General features: G+C 30.9%; 2 protein-coding genes and 1 long non-coding RNA gene across 3 annotated transcripts; 1 reads left to right on the plus strand and 2 right to left on the minus strand.

Moving 5' to 3' along the window:
- Nucleotides 1-5,813: 5,813 nt before the first annotated feature.
- LOC128291426 (uncharacterized) lies at nucleotides 5,814-8,335 on the minus strand. The gene is made up of 3 exons (XR_008281202.1): nucleotides 8,239-8,335; nucleotides 7,216-7,287; nucleotides 5,814-6,120 (listed from the first exon to the last, which is right to left on the minus strand). It is a non-coding gene; the product is annotated as an uncharacterized LOC128291426 (long non-coding RNA).
- A 1,626-nt stretch (nucleotides 8,336-9,961) lies between these two features.
- Nucleotides 9,962-10,648, minus strand: LOC128291425 (uncharacterized). Its single transcript, XM_053026462.1, has 2 exons — nucleotides 10,485-10,648; nucleotides 9,962-10,393 (listed from the first exon to the last, which is right to left on the minus strand). The coding sequence occupies exons 1-2, from the start codon at nucleotides 10,573-10,575 to the stop codon at nucleotides 10,056-10,058; spliced, it is 429 nt and encodes a 142-aa protein (XP_052882422.1). The 5' UTR covers nucleotides 10,576-10,648; the 3' UTR covers nucleotides 9,962-10,055.
- Nucleotides 10,649-12,677: 2,029 nt separating this feature from the next.
- LOC108457889 (uncharacterized) lies at nucleotides 12,678-20,136 on the plus strand. Its single transcript, XM_017757085.2, has 10 exons — nucleotides 12,678-12,988; nucleotides 13,069-13,129; nucleotides 15,319-15,389; nucleotides 16,160-16,224; nucleotides 16,419-16,463; nucleotides 16,686-16,766; nucleotides 17,032-17,099; nucleotides 18,300-18,348; nucleotides 19,041-19,201; nucleotides 19,437-20,136. Exons 1-10 carry the CDS (start codon nucleotides 12,889-12,891, stop codon nucleotides 19,501-19,503), a joined length of 768 nt encoding a protein of 255 aa, XP_017612574.1. The 5' UTR covers nucleotides 12,678-12,888; the 3' UTR covers nucleotides 19,504-20,136.
- Nucleotides 20,137-21,584: the final 1,448 nt, after the last annotated feature.

A 21,584-nucleotide genomic window follows, 5' to 3' on the forward strand; every position in this document is an offset into this window, starting at 1 on the left:
TAGGCAATCTCAAATCATGACCATTAATGATGATAAACATCCACCCAAATAACTCCAACCTAGAAAAGATTTAATTCATGGGTAGAAAAGTAAACACCAAATTTAAATCATTCATAAACATTTAAAGAAGTTTGAATCACAGAAATCAATAAAACTAAAGGTAGAACTGCAGGATTTTTCGTTACACTCCAGCTTCTCTTTTATCTTTCGATCATACATGAATCCAAGATAGATGTCTCTTCTCCTTCTTCACGTTTATATTCTGCTCTCTGTAGCTACTACCATTTCTTTCTTTGAAATTCTCCAATGTATTTTTCTCTGCGTAGAGAGAGGATTGTTGTCACCAGTCTTTTTCTCACACAAATTATCTTCCCTCTTTTTCTTCTTCTCTCTCCTTCTTTTATTGGGTATATTCGCCCCACCTTAGCACACTTTTTTCAGTCTTTTTTCAGGTTGAATTTTCTGGTACACGTATAGCTGGTTAAGAATGACGTGGATAAAATGCTGAGTCGTCTTTTCGAAATTACAATGGCAAATTTGTTGGCAACCAATTTCACCATTTTCCACGAAAATATTTCACTTCCTTTATTTTCCCTATTCATCTTCTTGCTCTTCCTACCCCTGTATTCACACAAAACCACACTTTTCCTCCCCAAGTGATAAAAGTAACAAATAACGACCATTATATCACAATCCAAGCTTATTTATGCAATGTTCTAAAAATATCCTAAAAATGCAAATGTATTCACTTAATTACAACCAATTAATTCTATTTAAAGGCTTTAAATATAACTCTTTTCAAGAGTTATCAGTAACTTATTTATTTGATCACATTACATTAAATAAAATAATTTGAACCTGATTTTTAACATATAAAATAATTTCTAGCATCATATGTTGATGTTGCTTGGTTGCTTATGGTGTTTCTCAAGTCACATATAAAATAGCATGTGTTATTATGTTTTTAGGGAATGCATTATTGACTTGATATGATACCCATAAGAGTCCAATGTGATTTTTTTTTTTCCTTTTAGACTTGCAATGTTTCACTTTTACCATTCAGAACATTATAGAAGTACATGCCCTTTTCACAAGTAGATACCGATACGCAACCTTGTTGGTGTCTTCCTGTGCTCCTTAATTGTAGTTTATGTCTTGAGATTAAACCTTTGTGAAATTGTACAGGAGGGTTACCTTATCTATGAATGAAACCATAAGTTTAGCTGCAATATAACACGCTTGAATAGGGTTTTGTAAAAAAGTGTACATGTAAAACTGAAAGTCTTCAAAATCGAGAATAAGGTAATTATTTCAATTTCTTGTTGTATTTTAGAGTTATGTCCTCTGACATTGCTTCATGTTGATCTTCAGGGCTAGGGGGTCAAGGCTGGTGAACCAATTCTGAATGGCACATTTGTGTGTGAATATGTTAGGGAGATCTTAGGCGAGCACGAAGCAAACAATAGGCTTACCAGGTTTCAATTTCATTTACAGAGAGCTCTCAAGTTTTACCCAAGAAGTCATCCACCTCCTTGCATGATTCATGCATGAAATCAAGCATGAATCAAGCAACCATCAACTCTTTTCTCCACAATTTATGGTCAGCCAAGCAAAGGAGAAACCTAAGGGATATTCAAGATATTTTTAGTAAACTCCTTAGCCATCCCTCAACTATAAATATTACCTCTTACTTTTCATTCATTCATCCCTCATCCCTCTCTCAATCCTCTCATACTTTCTTTTCCCCTCTTCCACACATAAGCTTTCCATTTCTCTACCTCATTCAGCTAGCATTTTCCTTTAAGGAAAACTACTCTTGGCTGACCGCATTGAAGAGTAGTTTGTGGAGAAGCAGCCGTGAGAATTGGAGGAAGGCTCCACGATTAGTTACCAAACTTATCAAATATTTTCTTATTCCTTTTGCTTCTTCTTAATTATTCAAATATGTTTGCAAATTGTTTTGATGTTTTTCTATCAACACTAATAGTTTAATTTTATTTAGCTAGAATAATTACATTAATTTGATGAAGTTCATTTGATTCATGATTATGATGTTCTGTACCTCAATCATTCATGCTTTTAATTAAACTCATGCATGTATTTCATTCATTAATATGTGGTTGAATGTATTAGAATTAGTTGATCAATCCTAGCAAGATGATGATTAATGGACGTAATAATTGAAAGGTGCATGCTTAATTTAGATCTTAGCCCGATTAAATTAAAGGTTCATAATAACTTGAGAGAGCTCTATTACCTTGCATAACTTTTATATTTGTGTGATTAAATTGTTTCAAACCTAATATGTCCCTGTTACTTCACATAAACTCTAAGAAACCCTTAGTTAAATGTAATCATGGTACTATGCATGTTTTTTTAAGTATAAGATTTCGGAAGAACTTATAACTGGTTTCAAGTTAATGAAAGATCAAGTTGCCATAGAATATTTTCCAGAACATTGTCAAACACGATGAAAAATAAATTGAGTCAAATATTGTAATTGTTTTAGCTCATTCATATTATTATTGTTGAAGCTTGTGAATTTGCTGCTAAACCATCACCTTGCATTACATTTCATCTCATTTACATTTAGGTTAATTTAATTTAATTTTAACATCTATCACTCAAATTATTGTGTTTCTTTTACCAACTTGTAAATTCTTAATTTTACAATATTTGATTAATATATACAGTCCTTATGGAGATGATAACTCTTTTACTTACTTATTACTTGATAACGACTGCGTACACTTGCACAGACCGACGCGTTACAAGTATCTGCCAAATTTTTTCCCTTTTTATGGTCTATCGCAGTTCTTATGTGTATAGCTTAGACTAGGAATGTTAGAAAGTGTTTTTTTTTTCTTTTTAATGCATGAATTGCCTCTTTTTGGTAGTTTGCCTTTTTTTGTGACATTTTCTAATCTCTGTAGTTTGCTCTCTGTTGTATAAAGTTTGAACAATTTTTCCTATTATGCCTTATCTTCGTTAAGTTACTTAAATACTCAATCATGATATCCATACATTTAGTAAAATAAACAAAACTGCCATATGTAGTTCCTTCAAGTGAGTCATAAGCAAATTTTCTCGAGAACTAAACAAAAACATAGATATAATTAAACCCCCAAAACAAATAAAATCCACCAAATCTGATGTTTAGAAGCTCAATTCCCCTTTCTAAATCACAAAGAACACAAAAGGAAGCCCATAACTGAATGCGACTAAGCTTGCCATTCCTGTGTAAGAATTAAACTCGGAAGCTGAAAGTTCATGACATGAAAGCAAATGGAAAAAAGTTTAAATTACTTTTTGGACCTGAACTTGGTTGTTTTTTCAGATCAGGATCTGATTTTTTTTATTTAAGTTAGACCTTGAACTAGGCAATTGTTCCCACATTGGGCATTAAATTATTTTCCAAGTTAATCCTTGAAATTTTCTTGAAACGCTAAAGTTAGTCCCCAGTATGAAAACAATTGTCAAGTTTAAACCTAATATGAGAACAAATTCCAAGTTCGAGGACTAACTTAGAAAAAAAAGTTCAAGCCCCAATGTAGGAATAATTGTCTAGTTCATGCCCTAATGTGGGAACAATTGTCAAGTTCAAGGACTAACTTGGACAAAAAAAATGTTTAAGCCACAATGTGAGAACAATTGTCTAGTTCGGGCCCTAATGTGGGAACAATTGCCAAGCTCAAGGACTAACTTGGATAAAAAAATTCTAAGCCCCAATGTAGAAACAATTGCCTAGTTCAGGCCTTAATGTAACATCCTGATTTTGGGCTTCGTCGGAATAGTGGTTTTTGGACCACAAATCTGATGAGGAAAATTTCATTTTTATTATATTTTTATGGTCTACGATTTCACAAAATGATTTTTTGAAAATTTCGTTTGAAAATTTCGACGTTTGGGCACTCAATTTAGTAAAAAGGACTAAATTGTAAAAAGTGTAAAAGTTGAGTTCTACATGTTAAAGGTATCAAATTGTTATGAAATTTTAAATGGGAGGTCCTTAAATGATAATTAAACCATAGTATAACTTGTTGGACAAAAATGGCCTTGATTGGGTAAAATTTGAAACAATAGTAAAAAGGGCATTTTGGTCATTTAGGGGTAAAATGAATTAAAAGACAAATTTTAAACTCCAAATGTGTCCCTTTCTTCTTGCTACAGCAGAATGTACCAAGAGCAGCCATGGTTAGGGTTTGGCCAAGCTTCCAAGCTTAATAGTAAGTGATTCCGAGTCTGCTTTTAATGTTCTATGTATTTTGAAATCCGGTAACATGATCTGCTCATTTCTACCATTATTTTGAGCTAGGATTTATGTTTAAAAATTTACCCATGAATGATATGCTTGTATTTTGATGTTTAATGGCAGAATATGAACCTTGAAATTGTGTTAAACAACTCTGCTAAGCGATTTTACGTGAAAACGAGTAAAACGGTATAACCGGCAAAAATACCTAATGTTCATAAGTACATGTTAGAGTGAGAATTTGATGTTGCCATAGAAGGGAAAAATGACCAGCATGTCATAAAACATAAGAAAATAGGAATAAGTTTAATTTCAGAACCTTGAGGCAAAAGTGCAAAAATGCAAAAGTTTAAGGGTCAAAATGAAAATTTGTAAAAATATGATTTTTAGACCCATATGAATAGTGTGACTAGTTAGTAGGCTAAATGTGATATTATAGATCAAGGAAATCGAGATTTGAGCTTAAATCAGGAAAATACAAGGTTATGGACTAGAATGGTAAATTGCCATTTCTGGATCATAGGTAAGTTTGTACGTAAATAATTTATCAATTCTTTTTATTTTATTATATTTTGTTATCATATGAAATGTGGCTGCCTATATAATGATTATTTTTTTTGTAAATTGCAAATTGCAAATTGAAAAAGGACTATGAATAAATTGTAACATGTTGGAAAGTGAGGAATTTCCCGGTTGAGCCTTCGGAATAGAAACGGTACGAATGATCTATTGTGAGGTCACGTGTGTAGTACTAAGTGCAGGCTACTACGTGTACCGGATAATTGGTCACATGTGTAGTACTAAGTGCAGGCTACTATGCGTACCCGACAACTTCGATCACGTGTGTAGTACTAAGTGCAGGCTACTACGTGTACCGGATAATTGGTCGCATGTGTAGTACTAAGTGCAGGCTACTATGCGTACCAGATAGCTTTGGCTACAAGTGTGAAAATATGTGCAGGCAACTGAGTATCAGTTATTATTTCGAAGAGTTCAACAGGAAAATCGCTTAAGTAAAAATACATGTGAACATGATTATATGATGAATAAGTGCAAGTATATGTTTAAGAAAATTTTGAGCAATATGCTCGATATTTGAGTGAACTTCAATAAGACAAAATGGGTTACGTGAAATTATGTAATAGTGAATTTTAGTAGTAAAATAGTATTGGACAGCAGCAGTTGTGTGACTTTGAAAATTCACCAAAAATTGTGTACATTGAATTAAATTTCAAATAAATTATATAATTAAAGCTTAATGAGTCTATTTTCATGTAAAAGAAACAGAGGGAGCAAAAGAGTTGTATATTATGTGATATTCTAATTTTCGTGAGACAGTGTCAGAATGAATTTGAGATCCCCTGTTCTGACTTGGAAAAATTGTTAAAAATTGTAGAAAAATAATTATGGGTTATAATTTATATTCTTAGAATCTTTGATGAGTCTAATTTTAATAGAAACAAATGGAAACATTATCCGTGTAACGTCCCCTAACCTCATACCGTCGCCGGAACAGGGTTACGAGACATTACCAGTCAGTACAGTACAATACAGACATTAATTAAATATAAACGTTTAGGCTCATCATAATTTTAAGATGTCGTCCCTTTAATAGGCCCTCGCGGTCTAATATGAACAGTAAAATCAATTCGAAACTAATTTTGAATTACAACGAATTTTTCTTTCAAATTTCAAATTCATACTATATACAATTGCCAACCATAATTTACTTATTTTATCAATACTTTCTCAACCTAAATGACTCTCATAAGACATCCTAGGTACATGCCATTACCAATACTCAACATACTTTACCTCATTGAATTTGGGATCGGCCTGGGATGCTGATTCAGCTGTCTAACCTTAACCTGCACACGAAAACAAATCGTACGCTGAGTATACACTCAGTGGTATTTCTATAATCCGAACACTTAAACAATTATAAAACATATTAATTTTTATATATTGAACTATTCAAACTCAATGAGTATTCAACCATTCACTTTCCAACCAGTGTCTTGGTGTACTTTAAATTCAAAATCATTTATTATTTTTCAATAGCAATTGATCAATCAGTAATATTCATTAACAACCAGTCAATCAGAACGATTATTTATTCAATAACAGTCAGTTATTCGGTAACAATCAATTATTCAAGAATAATCGTTATTCAAGAACAATTAAATTATTCAAGAAAAATCGATCTTTCCAGTTCCTTTATTTACCCTATTAACATGACTCGGACTCGACGGATACACGGATCCAACCAACACACCAAGACGGCACATAGTGCCTCATCACCAAGTCAAAAAAGAATAAAGAATAAGAGTAATACGGTACACGAGTACCTCATCGGAACAAATCCGAACAGAATAAGATAAAGATACGAGTAACTCATCGGAACAAATTCAAACAAGAATAAAGAACGGTAATAAGAATAATATCCGACACACAAAGTGCCGAATCGAGAATGATAGAATTGGTAATAAGAATGAGTCGGCACATAAGTGCTCGATCGAGAAGTTGGCAAAAACCCGTACTCTTTCATATCCTATGGCATGCCAACTATATCCGACTAGCCCGACTAGTTAATAGGGTATTTAATTCACTTTTCGCTTTTCAATTAATTCATATTTTAATTAATTAATTATATATTTTTTCAATTCAATATAATTCCATTCACTTTTCACTAATAAATATTCAATTTCACAATAAACACATGTTCATAATTATTTCACCATATTTTCAAATCAAATCATTTAAAAAAACACAATACCAATAATTCATACTTTAATTATTTACCATAACATTCAATTAAAATACAACAATTATTAATTAAATTCACCCTTAAATTTCAATCAAAATTCATTTTATTTCAAATAATTTAATCAATGCACCTACCATACATAATAAATAATAAATTCAATAATTAAATATTAAGTTTGGGTTATAGAAATACAAACCATAATTTTCGAGCTAACTCCCGTTGACTTTGTCTTGTCCTTTCTTAGCCGAGATTTCCGGTACCACATTCGCTACGAAATTAATACAATTCATAATCAGTAATACATTACTAATTTATATCTTGAGTTACAGAATTCTAAATTAAGATCCGCTAATATTTCCTAAAACTAGACTCACAAATCTTCTTACCATAAAATTTTCAGAATTTTTGGTTTAGCCATTAAGTACAGTTTATTCTTTAAATTCACCCCTATTCTGCTGTCTGATAGTTTCGACCCTTCTTCACTAAAAATTAATTATCTCACAGTACAGAACTCGGATAATATTCCTGTTGATTTCTCCTGAAAATAGACTCATTAGGGATTCTAAAAACATAACTTTAAGCCTCTAATTATTTTTCTCCAATTTTTAGTGATTTTACAAAGTTAGAACAGAGGAAACCAAATTCATTCTGACCTTGTCTCACAAAATTCATTATATCTCATAATTTACAATTCAATTTCTTATACCGTTTCTTCTATAAGAAACTAGACTCAATAATATTTAATTCCATATTTTATTCATCCTCTAATTCAATTTCTAAAATTTTTGGTTATTTTTTAAACTTAGACTACTGCTGCTGTCCAAAATAGTCTTAGTGCAAAATGTTGATTTTCTACTTCAAATTTCAATTTAATCCTAACTAAATTCACTTACTTTTCTATCTTAATTCATACTTTATTTCTAATCAATTTTAACCAAACTTAGACATAATTATCTATTTTTCATCATAAAACCATAATTTCAAAATTCTTTCAATTTAGTCCTTAAAGCATAAAACTTATGAATCACTTTACAATTCAATCCTTATTTCATTTCTAACTTGAATTTCTACCAATTTAGCCCTTAATTCATCATTTTACTCAACATGAACATTATCTAGAAATCTAATAACTTTCAAAATATCAACTTAATTTCATCAAAATCTTGTTCCAAAGCTTCAAAAACATCAAAATTAAGTAAAAAGGGCTAAATTAACTTACCAATTAAACTTTCAAACCTTGAAATCTAAAATTTCCCTTTTCTCCCTTTCTTTTTTTTCTTTCCTTCCTTGCTCTCTGTTTCCTTTCTATATTTTTTCATTTCTTTTCTTTTGTTTTACTTTATATATATATATATATATATAAATAATATGTTAACTTAATAAATATCTAATTAATATCAAATATTTATTTTACATTTGTATCCATTTATTATCCACACACTTGTCATAATTTAATATATTTATTACATAAAAATCTTATAATATAAATTTTAATTAATAAATATCTTTTATAAATAATAAATATCTACTAATAATTAAATATACATATTACAAATGTATGTATTCAATTTATTACACATGTATTTTATAATTACCTCACATTTGTCACTATTTTAATTTATTTCATAATATAATATAATATTAATATTAATTAATAATTATACCAATAATTTAATATTTAAATAAATATCTATTTATTATCAAATACTTGTATTACAAATGTGTATATTTTATTTATACACTTATATCAAATCATTTTCATACACTTGTCTTTCTTTTATTTATTTATCATATAATATCAATTTAATAATAATAAATACATTAATACTTACTTAAATAATAAGTAAATAATACATGTATTACAAATGTATGTACATTATTTATCACACATGTATTTTATTTTATCACACACTTGGCACTCACTTTGGCTTATTTGTTTATTTAATCCCTCAATTTTCTTTATTCTATTCATTCAATTTAATCATTTTATCCATTTATCCTTAATTAAGCTAAATTTACTTCATTAAACTCTAATTAACCACTCGACTAACTTCATAAATATTTTTAATAATTATTTACTAATCCATTTTTTCAAAAACGGAGACCCGAAAATACATTTTTCTGATAACCTTAAAATTCGGGTCGTTACAATCCGAGTCTCGTACTATGAGATAAATAAATTTTAGGGAAGAAAGGTCGAAGCTGTCAAACAGCGAAACAAGGGAGACTTTGAATAATAAACTGTACTTATTGGCTGGACCAAAAATTCTGAAAATTTTATGGTGAAAAGATATATGAATCTAGTTTCTGGAAAAATTTACAGATCTTAATTTGGAGTTTCGTAACTCCAGATATAAATGATTTATTGACTGTGACTCAAGAAAGCAGCTTAACCAGAACATGTGTAAATGTACAATTGGGTTAGTTTTTCTATGGAAAGCATGTTAGTAAATTACTTATTATTATTTCATGCGAGCTTACTAAGCGTAAAGCTTACCCCCTTCTTTCCATTTCTTTTAGTGTTGTCAGGTTAGCTCAGGGTTGGAGATCGTCGGAGGCAGCATCACACTATCAAGCCAACACCTTGACAGTATAAACACATATGCTAGAATTATCAAGTGAGTGGCATGTGTAGGGACCTAGTTTTATAACATGTGTTATTATAATTTGGCCAAATATATTGGTCTTTAGTGAGCTAATGATTCTGACTTATAAATCTAGCTATTTATGTTATGTTTGATATTGGTGATGTGCATATGCTTGTTTGCCATGCATGGTTGGTAATATGTTATGTGTTGTTGTGAATGTTTAAGTCCGTTAACGCCTCAAATCCTATCCCGACATTGGATACGGGTGAGAGGTGTAACACTTAATGTAGAAAAAATTGCCAAGTTCAAGAACTAATTTGGACATAAAAAAATATTATCAATTTTATAGCCTAACTTGCACAAAAATAAATTCAGCTACCACATGAGAATGGTTAGTGGAAGCTCAAAAAATGATTTAAGCAAGTAGAAAACAAAACTAGTTCTAGTGTCACTCACCATATGCAACAACACCTCTTCCAACAGTTTCCCTCTTCTTTCTTTGCTTAAGATCCACTGATTCTGATAAACATACCAAATGCAAAACCATGGAGATTATAACCAACAAACTCCCTGTTTTCTCCCTAACAACTCTCTCAGCCAAATCTAATAACCACAATCCAGCTATCTTTCTTACATAACCTTCAACCACAACCTTAATAAACAACAATACTCCAAGACACAGTGCCACTTTTGCAACATGTTTGATATACCCTTTTGCTGAGATTCTCCAATTTAATAGATTGACGATACAAGCACAAGCATAGAGGGGAAACCAGAAGTACCAATCTATGGAAGAAATTATCAGATATTAATACAAAAACCCAATATTATCAAAACATTAAAAAAAAAAAAACAAACAATAAAACTTGAAGTATACCAGGGTCATTTAATTGAACTGATGAAGAAAAAGCAAACATGATTGCCATTAGCAGAGAGCAGCAGGTGAAAAGATTTCTGGGTTTTGCCATTTTATTAGGTTGAACATGAAAAACTAATTTAATTATTATGATATGTGTATATTAATAAAGTTAAGATATAGGTCAACCCTTTCTGGCAGCTGATTTTCCCTTATATATATATATTTTTTTTTCCTCCCATCATCAATGCACCAACTTTAATAAAATTGCAAATCTTCTTGTTTTAGAGGATATGTTTATTGGGGGTATTTCAAGCATCAATATACCAAAACCTAAACATGTTTGATAATCTTAATTTTTAAGCTTCTAACAATTAAAATTGTTTGTTGTTGATGGGCGGGTGCTTTCGAGGAGAAAATCAGGTTTATTGGGCAGTCATGAGACGCTAGCTTTCAGTAAAATACGATATACAAAACCTCTTATTAGGGGACAACATATTTAGAAGACTAATTAGTTGTTTGACTGGACACTACTCTAGTTTTTAATAGAAGAGATGATAAAATTTTAATAAAAATGATCAATTTATTCTTTGATCTAATCTACAATAATTAATTTACCTATTTTTTAGAAGAGAAGATAAAATACAAAGTATGAAACATAAAATCTCTATGAAAAGGTAATATTTTTCGTTATTGAAAAACCAATTAATTATCTAATATACGAAATTTTAAAAACTTCTTTCAAAAAATTTCAACTCTCACTAATTTCAAATTTCATCTCTAAAATGGAGCCTAAAATAAAGAAACAAGGGATCATTGACCACATAGTCAAGGGGTTGGGTTTGGGGTGACAAAAGTTACGAAAAACAAAACTAAGACATTTAGCAGCTAAGTATAAGAGTTAGTTGTTGAGTGTTTTCATAATCAATTTACACACAGAAAAGTTCGTGGTATGAGACGTTTTCTCGATTTTTATAATTGACTTATCAATTGGAAGAGAAAATTTGTTATCAAAGGTCAATTCGAAGCTAGAATTAAAATCAAGTCTGAAACTAAAGCGTCGTCCATACAGTTTTTTCAGTTTTAATTAATTTCGTTTTTATTTTTATTTATTTTTTGTTATTTAATTATTTTTCAGATTTAATCTCTTTTTATTTCGTAGAGGTTGACATGCTTCGTGAGCAAAGAAGCGATACATTTTGGTTGTAAGAAAATACAAAATTAGATAAATTAATTTATGTGGGATTGACCCTATTTTATATAATGCAAATTTAATTTCGATTTTAGAATAATTTGCTTCAAAGTTTTTGTTTAATTTATTTTATTTGTGATCTTTTATCTGGGGAAAATTCAAACTGCATTTTTATTTTTTATTTATATGACTATTAAGTAAATATTTTTTATTTTAAAATATTATTTTTGAATTTAATAAAATTTTTAGTAATTTTAATAATTAAACATAAAATTTTAAAACCCAAAAAAAAAGGAAAAAAACTTTTGGAAATTAAGGCAATATGTTATAAATTAAAAGTACAATATAATGCTGTGATAGATACCACATCAGATTTTTATTATTATGAACAAATGAAAAACAACAGTTTGAGGATTTAATTTCTTCAAATTAAAGAATAGGGTCTTGTTTGACTATTTCTTTATATTTTGAGGGCTTATTTTAGTATTATTCCTTTATAATAATTTAATTTTTTTATTTGTGCTTATGTCACGATTAATTCGAGCGGGTATTAGTCTCAGTACTTTGTAAAAGTTATATATTTAGTTTTTATATTTTATTTGATCAATGTTAATTTCTGTATTTTTCATATTAATCACTTTTAGTCATTGTACTTTATAAAATTTAAAATTTAGTCTTGACTCAAACGATAATTATTAAATCTGTTTACTTAAATTCAATTTTAGTCTATACTAAGTGTGTAATTATAGATTTAATCAATTTTCTCCAATTGGATCATTCTAAATTTTTATACTTTTTTTATTTTTAACATAAATGATAGTGGTTAATCTATTAATTAGATTTTTAGTAAATAATATTTGAAAAAATAAGCTAACATGAAATTACTCGTATGATAATATGTTTGGAATATTAGATTTTAGAAATAGCAGAACTTTTACATAATAAATTTAATAGTTACTGTCTGTTGAGGACTAAAATTTGAAAATTTAAAAAATACACAAATTTTACAAACTACAGACGCTAATAGCAGAATTTAACTGAAAATAAAATAATGACAATAATCTCTTCCCTTTTACTGAGTATATATACAGAAAAGATCTACTTGAACCATTTTTCTTTCATTTCTGTTTGCCTTCCCAATTCCTTTTCATTCTCCCGCCAGGAAACCTTATATTATATGAATATTTGATTATTTTTCTTAATCTTTTCCGTATATTTTTGTTTGTCTTTCTTATGGGATTGATTTTTATCATTATTTCAATTTCCATCGTCTGGGTAGCTTCTCTTTGGAAGATTTTCTTCTCCCATTCAAAACCCACATTTTTAAATGAAGGTAACTCCATTTTTTTTTTTCAGATTTCTTTTACCTGTTGGTTTTGTTTCAATTAATATTTATTTACCCATTGAAACTAGGTACACCTTTGCACAAAAAAAATGTCTTGCTGGTTGTTGCGCACCCTGATGATGAGTCCATGTAAGTTTCTGAAGAAAGCTCTTTAATTTTCGATTTTTAGAACGAATTGACCTCTCGTTTGTTGTTACACTACTGATTTTTTATGCTTTTGTTTTCTGTAATGTGTAAGCTATTAAAACTAAAATCATAATGATCGCAAAATGATTGAATGACTAAATCGTCACAGAATAAGTGACTAGTAAAGAACACTTGAAGAAGAAGGGGTAATTGCGAGAAGAGAGAAGAAGATGGAGATCAGAAACAAAGGAGAATTTAGAGAGAAAAGATAAATTTTGATAATTTTCATTCATGAGGAAATGTGAATCATCTGGTACATATATGTACACACACACACACATATATATATATGCGAATAGACAGGTGTCTTCTACTGATTCTACAATTTAATATAGTAGGACGGCATTTTAGTTCTAGCATTTTGTCGAACAATTTCTGGGCAGAATTGATCATGCCAACTTTGCTGTAAAATACCATCAGGCAATTTAGTGAGCCTTTCAAGGAATTATCATTGTGCCATTTTCGGTGTTGAAAGATGTCATCAATCAATGAGATATAATTCGCCAATCAGAGGCGGTGAACGATTTTGGTGTAGACTAGTGTGTAGTAATTGGAAAATTTTTTTGGATTCAGTTGGCTTCTTGAATTTGTTGGCAAGCTTTTGAAGCTTACTCACTTTAGCTATGAATTTGGAGGAAGTTATTGTGGGGATGGTGGAATTGGTAGTAAAATCATAGGTGGCTTCACTAGTATTGAATGGTTTAACATCAACTATGGGTGGTAGGTCATCATTCTCTAACTTAATTTTGGACAACAAACCAATTTGTTTATGGTTTGAGTACTTACCATGGTCATCAATAACAATATGGTTCTGGTCATCCTTTTTAGCCCGGTCTTGAGGCATAAACGTTAGATGCACTCTACAAATTTCTGCCTGTGTTTGAGTCATAAAACCAGCTGACCAAGCTTCTAGGTAAATCATTACTCAGCTTTGATACCATGTTGCAGTATTCATGATGAAGTAGAGGTTGTTTAGTGATGACAATCTCGAATTTGGCAGCAACTTCATCTCCGGCTTGCACATTTACCTCGTTTATCTCAGTTTTTGGTGTACTAGTTGTGCTGATCACCTCCACAGTTTCAGATTGACCTTGAACTTTCTTTCTTTGAGTTAAAAGTTCAAACAGTTTCATGATATATCTTTTGTTCTCGGCTAGTTTGGCATCAATGCTTCGCTTTTGCTCTTCCCACAGCTTAGGAGGTGTAGCTTTTGAAGCTTGTAAAGCTTCCATCTGAAGCTGAAGATTATGAACCTGTTCCTCCAAAGAATCTAGGCTAATATCTCCAGTCATTTCTTGGTTTTTTCTTGTGTGCACTTGTTTGAGTGGAATCAATGTGGCTCTGATTACCAGTTGTCACAGAATAAGTGACTAGTAAAGAACACTTGAAGAAGAAGAGGTAACTGAGAGGAGGGAAGAAGATAGAGACCAGAAAAAGAGGAGAGTTTAGAGATGAAACATAAATTTTGATAATTTTCATTCATGAGAAAATGTGAATCATCTGGTATATATATATTTGCAAATAGACAGGTGTCTTCTACAGAATCTAGAAGCTAGACAACTACACAATTATTTAGACTAAGCTGATAAGCAATTAACAGCTCAGCCATAACATTTCTGATATTTCAATTTGTCTGCTCCCGGCTCAAGCTCTATACTCAGCTCCTACTTATCCATCTTTTTAGCTCGTGGCTTAGGCTTCAGCTCTCTTATAGCTTTATTCTTAAGTTGTTTTCATGCACTGCCCTGCCTTGTTGCCTTTCTACCAATTTATTTCATGACATAAATGTACTATATTAATTAGTATAAGATTTATTTATTCGACGTTTTCAATTTTCTATAAATATCAGTAGTTGCATTTGTCTCCGAGTACACTTTAGGTTTTTTCAATTATAAATTGTTTATTCTATGGATGAGAATGGATTTTTTATTGAATTTATTGATAAAATCAGTAGTTAGTACAATTTCTTTTGTAAATGATTGATTTGGTGTAATTTATTTACCCTTGACCTTTTTGTGATTCAAGTGACAGCTTTGCTCCTGCAGTTCTGTCTTTGGTTCTAAGGTTTCAGTTGTGAATGTTATTTGAATCAATTTAATATAGTAGTATGGTATTTTTGTGTTCTGTTGCAGGTTCTTTTCACCTACAATAAACTACTTGACTTCAAAAGGGCACAATCTTTACCTATTATGCTTGTCTATTGGTATTGCATTTTCATCCTTAAGTGTTCTGATTATTTTACTTTTTTAATATTTCTTGCATCTAGAAATCTTTTCTTCTGAATCTTTTTCACTTCAAATGATGTGAGCCTTCATCTCTGAGTAGGTAAATGTCTAATGTAGTCAAGAACCGAGATTTTGAGTTTTTCCTTTCTATGTCAGCAAATGTTTGATGTAATCAAGAACTGAGGTTTTTGAGTTTTCCTTAGTATGTATCTGCATTAAGATTCTCCTTTTTGGTTGAAGGTCTTACATGAAGGGGGAAACTATAGGATCCTTGGCACTTAACTGCAAAAGAATTATGGAGTGTATTGACAATAAAAATGTCTTTTATTTTCTAATGACTGCTCTAAAACCATAAGCTAACTAAAGTAGGGTTAAGTTGTTATCAATCTCTTTCACCAAATGCTTTGTTCATTGTGGATTCAGAGTGTTAATTAGACAATAATAATGTAATGTAGACAGCTCATTATCTTAGGATATGTATTAACAATAATGTAATCTACTTCAGGGGGAGATTGTATTTTCATCTCCTTTCTTTGGTTTGAATCCATTTTCCTATGCCAAGTGGGTAATTTTGTGTATTACCAATAATCTGTCTAGCTACCATCCATGTCTCTAAAAAGCCAAGGCATATGGTACGGGTCAAAAACAAAACCTTGTCATGTGTTCTAAAAATAGTGTCCTTCTTTCCCCTTCCATGTAATTATGTGAATAAATTTACTATTATTGTTACTTCATTTTCTTTGTGCAGGTAACGCAGATGGCATGGGAAGCAGTAGAAAAGATGAGCTTTATCGTGCTTGTGTAGTTCACAAGGTGCTCTTATTATCCTATAAAGCATAGATGGGGTCTAACTGCTTAAGTAATCCATTTATTCTAATGCCTACAACAACCTGATCTTGGGTTTCTCTAGCTACAAGATATCCTTGCATCTCTTGACATATATTCTATTTTGAACTTTATCTACCTACTATACTGTGCTTTTAGCTGTTTTAAATTTATAAATGCAGATTCAACTTCAACAAGTGAACGTTTTGGACCACCCAGAATTGCAGGTTATACTATTAAGTCTCTTTATTTTAGCTTTTATGGATTCTGAATCGCTCTGTTCATTATTTGGCATGTTTGATGCTGGGAAACTGATGTGTTTTCATCTGTAGTGAAAAATGCAAAACTTGTTTGGCTGGATATAGCTCCAGGATTACCTAATCTTCGATCTGCTGTTAATTGATAAAATGAGTTAAGAGGAGTTTATAATTTGATTTTTTCCATACCAGGATGGTTTTGGTCAAGTCTGGAACCATGGTTTAGTGGCACAGATCATAGAAGAGGAGGTTTACAGTCATGTGATTGATGTGGTATATTCTTAGCCCTGTTGTTTATTTGGCCTACATGCTTGTTTGCTTTAATTCATTTAAGATGATTTCCCTCTATATCACTGTATAAAATTTCCAAGTTAGGCTAAGAGATTCTTGTATTTGGGAATGGTGAGCAATACACATTTTGAAGAGATAATTTTCTGCAACTTTTTTTTGGCTCAGCAATAGTTTTCTGTTACTGCACTTGTTTATTAAGATCTTTCATTTCCTATTTCTCTTATTCCTGCTTCTATTTGTTCTTTAGATTATTACATTTGATAGCTATGGTGTTTCGGGTCATTGCAACCATGGTGATGTGCATTATGGGGTACGGTAAGTTATATTATATTTTTCAACTCAATTGCACAGAAGTAATGTTTTAAATGTTGCCTCATAGCATGTGGCATTACCATAAATTAAAATGTACTGGTGTTTTCATGCAACCATTCAATGCTGTAAGCTCTTAATTACATGGGCCTAAGATTTATTCTTCCTCTTGTGATCTCTAGAATAGTACTTCTACCATTTCTAGATGGAGTCTATGTGCCATATCTTGCTTTAGAAACTCACCATTTTGTCGTTTTTCTTTTTTCTTTTTTTAAAAAAAATTGAAAAGAAAAAAGGATATTGTGATATGACCTACGCTGTCTAGATATGATGAAGTTGCATTTATAATCCAAGTAGGAGAATTTTGAAGATAGTTTAGTAAAACTTGGTGAGACCGGTGTAATTGCATACGAGCACTTTGGAGTTTGGACCCTCTTGATCAGTGTCTTGCATGAAATCGACGAGATGGAAAATAGTCTGCCTTGCAAGAAATAAATTAGTGCTGAATAAAAGATTGTGCCATCTAGAATGCTGTAAAAATGATTTTGAACATATGAAAGATATTAGAATCCTAAGAGTTCATCAAGCTGCCCTTTTAAATGAAGAATAGTGGGCTATTTGTAATACCTGGGGTTCGCCTCTCTATGAAGAGGGAAATTTCATGTTTTGAAATGACCAAAAAGAAACCATAGAAAAATTAAGGTGTTCGAGATGTATGGAAACATGGGAAATGTAATTTGTTGTTTTAGGTAGTAATATAAAAAGTCGGCAGGTAATGGGAGCTTGAAGGTCCTTGGCTTTCTCCTCCACCTCCTCCCCTCCACACCCCACCCCCAAAAAAAAAAAAAAAAAAAAAAATGAAACATTAGCATGTGTATTTGTTTACATGTAAATTTATGTTGAATTGATTTAAATTGGTCCCAAGCTAAATTTATTTTAACTTTATTAAAAAAAAAAAGAACATGATCTTTTAGTGTTATAGAATAACTTAATCATTGATTTAGATCACATTGCTATTTGCTTATATAAACTACTAAAATCACAATATTGTCACAAGTAACAATTCAGTTGTACTATCTGCATAATTGCATGTACTTGATAAAATTCTGTGCTTTCTTAACTATTTCTTAAATATAATTTTAATACTGTTTATCACCATAAATGTATTTTGAATTCTCTTTTACTTTCTTTTTCTTGTATTAACAGCAAGTTCCTGCATGATTCTTCACCGGGGAATATTGAAGCCTGGGAACTTGTAAGTTGCCTTTCTGCCACCCCTTTTAATTCTTTTTGAGTTGCTAATTTGGTTCCAAGCTGATTGATGGAAAATTTTCCTCATTTTCAATTCTCAGTTCATTTCTTCATTGAATTGTTTAACTGTATAAAATTTATGTTTTTTGATATGCCCTAAACTTTTCTGCATGCCCCTGAATTTAATTTTCCCTAATCTATTGCCGATCATAAGAGTTAAATAGGAATAGGAAAAGAAGAGGTAAACACTAGTAGTTTCTGGTTTTTGTCTTGTAGCCTTTGTCCATATTGACCTTCTTGCGTACAAGCTTTGCTTTCCTGAAAAACAACACTGCTTTCAATTCTAGTACAAAGTTACCTAAGTTTCCATGATCAAAGATTTACTAGCATTAATTTTGCCACTTCTAAATTCTCTTTCTTGTCGTCTATCCCCTTCCATTATGATCAAAATTTAAGTTGAATACATTCGTTCTTTCTTTGTTCTATGGACTCCAATCAAATGATTTTCTTGTTTAGTTACTCTAGAATGTTGACCAAGTTATTGCATTGAGCTAGTGAAGGAGAAAGACCCTTGAACAAATCAGTGGCCTTAATAAACTTTTCTCTGTGTAAGATTTGACATATCATGTTATTTCTGGGTTTTCTCCATAATTTTTGAATTATGATATTTTTTTCTTTCTACCCTGATTGTTTTAGGTGAGTATAAATATAATGCGCAAGTATAGTGGACTGTTTGACATTTGGATGTCAAATTTAGACGTCATGCAACATCCAAGTGGTGTAATGCATTGCTTGCTTAATGAGCATCCATTGAAGAGCTTCCAGGCAATGGCTGAACACTCAAGCCAATGGGTTTGGTATGTATGCTTCCCATTAAATTATAAAAGAGTAAAATTGAGCGTGGCCAATGGTGGTTGTGAAAACTTAACAAAATTTCTTCTTGTTTTCTTTCTGAAATTATCTTCTTCTTCTTCTTTTTTTATATATGAATTGAACTCCTTGATTAATCATAACAGATTCCATATCATGGGTCTATTTGGATCATCTCCTTGATTTAGCATTTTTCTTAGATTGTTTATGTTGGTTTTGCAGGTTTCGGAAGCTTTTTGTTTCATTTTCTAGTTATACTTATGTTAACACTCTTAGGAAGATCAATTGATTATAGACGGACTTGAAGGACAAAGCTGCTTGGACAGTAACACGGGTTTCTACTTGTTACATGCACTTGCATTAAATCTATATCAGGCAGCTTAGTTTAAGTTATGCACTTGCATAACTGTTCCGCTGTTTCTACATTTGAGACCCCTGCACAGAATCATTGTTCGCATTCTTTTGGCTACATTGTGTACATCATGATCCAAGGGCATTTGGTCAACTGGTATCATTTTTATATGTCTCTCATTAATTTTGTTTGAAGGCGTTAAATAGAGTAAGCTCGGATGATGCAGTGACTGGAGTGGTGAATTCTTCCTACTTTGGAACTCCAACAATAATCTTCAGGTTGCCATTTCTCTTTCATCTTACAGTTGAACTTTAACTTTATTATTATGCTAGTACCGACGAAAGATTTACATTCAGCACTCAGTAGTGATGTTTGATGGATATTGGGTGCAGCCAGTCCTGTAGTTCTAGTTATACATTTTTGTGTTGAGCATAGCTTGCTCTATAATTTTAGTTTTATCATTGAAATGTGAATTATGTTGTTCTTTAAATGTAATTTGACATTTCTCCTTGTTAGATTTATAATATATTTGCGGATTTTTTAGTGCTAGATTAGCACTCTGAACACAAATTTCTTTCTCCTTGTGATGTTAAAACCATATTGCATCATTCATTTGTGACGAGTAAGAGTGGTGTCTGAACGATATCGCGACATGTAGGAATGTGAAAATATTTTCTTTGGGAAAGTGATCAGGTTAATACTGTTTGTTGCAGCTTTAGCTTTGAATGGCTTGGCTTTTTGAAAAATGGCCCTTGTATTGTTAGACATAATCATGTGATGAAAGATGGCTAACAGTGCTGTAAATCCCAGATGATATTAGCTGCCATTTTGCTAGGTTGATTAAAAGATTCAGACGTGAGAACTAACGTAATTTTGATTGGTTTGCCTATCAGTGGGAATGATGCCCAAGCCAAGGGGCTGTAGATTTGCTGAAACTTGTATTAGTGTCTTCTTTCTTAATAACAATATTTGAGAGCCAAGTTTCATTAATGTACTCATACCATGCTACACGGCCAATTCATAAATCTAGAGAAGATTTACACATGATGAAGTTTAAGTTGGAATAAATCTAAGACTTGAATTAAAGTCATTTGGTGGGCTTAAACTCTTAAAAAGGCAAATGAAAATCGAATGTTTGAAATTGATCCATTGAGGGTGGGACTAATTTTTTTTTTCCAGTTATTGATCAAATTAGGATTTCCTACTTATTTTTTGTTACACGTATTTTAAGAAAATAAAAAAGCGATTACGTGAATGTTGAAAATTTATGTGTAAGCACATTTTAAAAAAAAAAATTATGATATATTTGTTTTGTGGAAAATAACATGATCGAATAACCAAAAATATTCTCCAAATCCTCTCAAACTTTGTTACAACATTTTAAAGAATCTAAGAAAGGAATGCTCAAAATATTATAGGTAAAAACACTTCTTCAATCCTTTTCAATTTTAATTGGTTTTTCTAGAAAAAAATTAGTGCAACTTAATTCTTGTCAAAGCAACTAAGGATGATTAGTCGCGATGTTATTATTTTCTGTCAATTGTACAAAATTTAATTGGTATAATAATAAATTTAGCTTTCGATATTTATACATGTTGTGTAATAATTGATAGAATGTATAATGTTACGAGTTAAATTTGTTAAATCAATATTAAATTGATAAAATTTATAAACTTGAAGAGTTAAATAAATATATAGATAAAATATGTACAAACACTTGATTATTAAAAATTATGAAATCTAATTCACCTGCCAGTTTAATCGGTCATTTAAACCGGTTCAATCGATTTGTATTGGTTTACAGGTCAATCGATTTTTTGTTACTCCCTGAATCAATACTTCAATGATTCTTGATTCAACCAAACCATTCAGTCCAATTCAAATAATACTAGTTTAAACTCGTTTAAATCACTTATATTATATTTTTTTTTTATCTTTTAAAACTTATTTTTAATTTAATCTTAAGCATTTTAATATTTATTGAAATTTAAAGTATATAACTATTTTTTTAAATATTT

The sequence above is a fragment of the Gossypium arboreum genome, chromosome 4 (genome assembly GCF_025698485.1).
Source record: "Gossypium arboreum isolate Shixiya-1 chromosome 4, ASM2569848v2, whole genome shotgun sequence".
Taxonomy (NCBI): Eukaryota; Viridiplantae; Streptophyta; class Magnoliopsida; order Malvales; family Malvaceae; genus Gossypium; species Gossypium arboreum.

Coding starts and splice junctions, on each gene's coding strand:
- LOC128291425 (XM_053026462.1), bottom strand. CDS start 10,575: ATGGCAAAACCCAGAAATCTTTTCACCTGCTGCTCTCTGCTAATGGCA. Junction 10,394..10,484: donor AGTTCAATTAAATGACCCTG/GTATACTTCAAG, acceptor TTTCTTCCATAG/ATTGGTACTTCTGGTTTCCC.
- LOC108457889 (XM_017757085.2), top strand. CDS start 12,889: ATGGGATTGATTTTTATCATTATTTCAATTTCCATCGTCTGGGTAGCT. Junction 15,390..16,159: donor CCTATTATGCTTGTCTATTG/GTATTGCATTTT, acceptor TTCTTTGTGCAG/GTAACGCAGATGGCATGGGA. Junction 19,202..19,436: donor CACTCAAGCCAATGGGTTTG/GTATGTATGCTT, acceptor TTGGTTTTGCAG/GTTTCGGAAGCTTTTTGTTT.